We start from the raw sequence: 522 nt of genomic DNA on the forward strand, positions 1-522 counted from the left end.
GGAAGCGAACGTACTCGACATAAGAATCGGCGGAAGTCTCAAACTTGACGCTCTTCTTGGCACGGCGGCGCCGGCCCGCGCACACGGTGGGCGCCGTGCCCAGGAGGCACGAGAAGAACACGGTCGATGTGGACACGGCCACGCCGGTGTACGTGGTGGTCGAGAAGCGGCCGAAGAAGAGCCGCTCGTCCGTGTCCTTGAGCACGATTCCGTCCTTCGTCTCGCCCACTTCGGTCCCGGGCTGGCTCTCCGCCGCAGCCGAGTCCGCCGGAACCGAGTCCTCCTCCTCCGCCGCGGCAGGACCTGTCACCGCGGTCTCAGCTGGAACCGTGGCTGGAGCCGCGTCCTGTGCCAAGGACGGCGAAGAGACACTCGCCAGCGCTAGCACTACCGCCAGTAGCCCCAGCATCTGCGGGGAAGCGAAGGCCGTTTACATGGGGCGCAGGGGCTGGGCGTCGCTCGCCCTCGGGGCATTCTGTCTCTCACGATCGGTTGGGATTACAAGCTGATTAGATGCTGGGG

The 522-nt window shown here is 65.9% G+C and overlaps 1 protein-coding gene across 2 annotated transcripts in view; it reads right to left on the minus strand.

The window, feature by feature from the left end:
• LOC119585494 overlaps positions 1-522 on the minus strand; it is a 7303-nt gene that overhangs the window by 3538 nt on the left and 3243 nt on the right. For both annotated transcript variants that reach the window (XM_037934138.1, XM_037934139.1), the window contains exon 2: positions 15-409. In XM_037934138.1, the coding sequence (XP_037790066.1) occupies positions 15-409 (395 nt within the window). The remainder of the gene's footprint in view (positions 1-14; positions 410-522) is intronic.

The sequence above is a fragment of the Penaeus monodon genome, chromosome 19 (genome assembly GCF_015228065.2).
Source record: "Penaeus monodon isolate SGIC_2016 chromosome 19, NSTDA_Pmon_1, whole genome shotgun sequence".
Lineage (NCBI taxonomy): Eukaryota > Metazoa > Arthropoda > Malacostraca > Decapoda > Penaeidae > Penaeus > Penaeus monodon.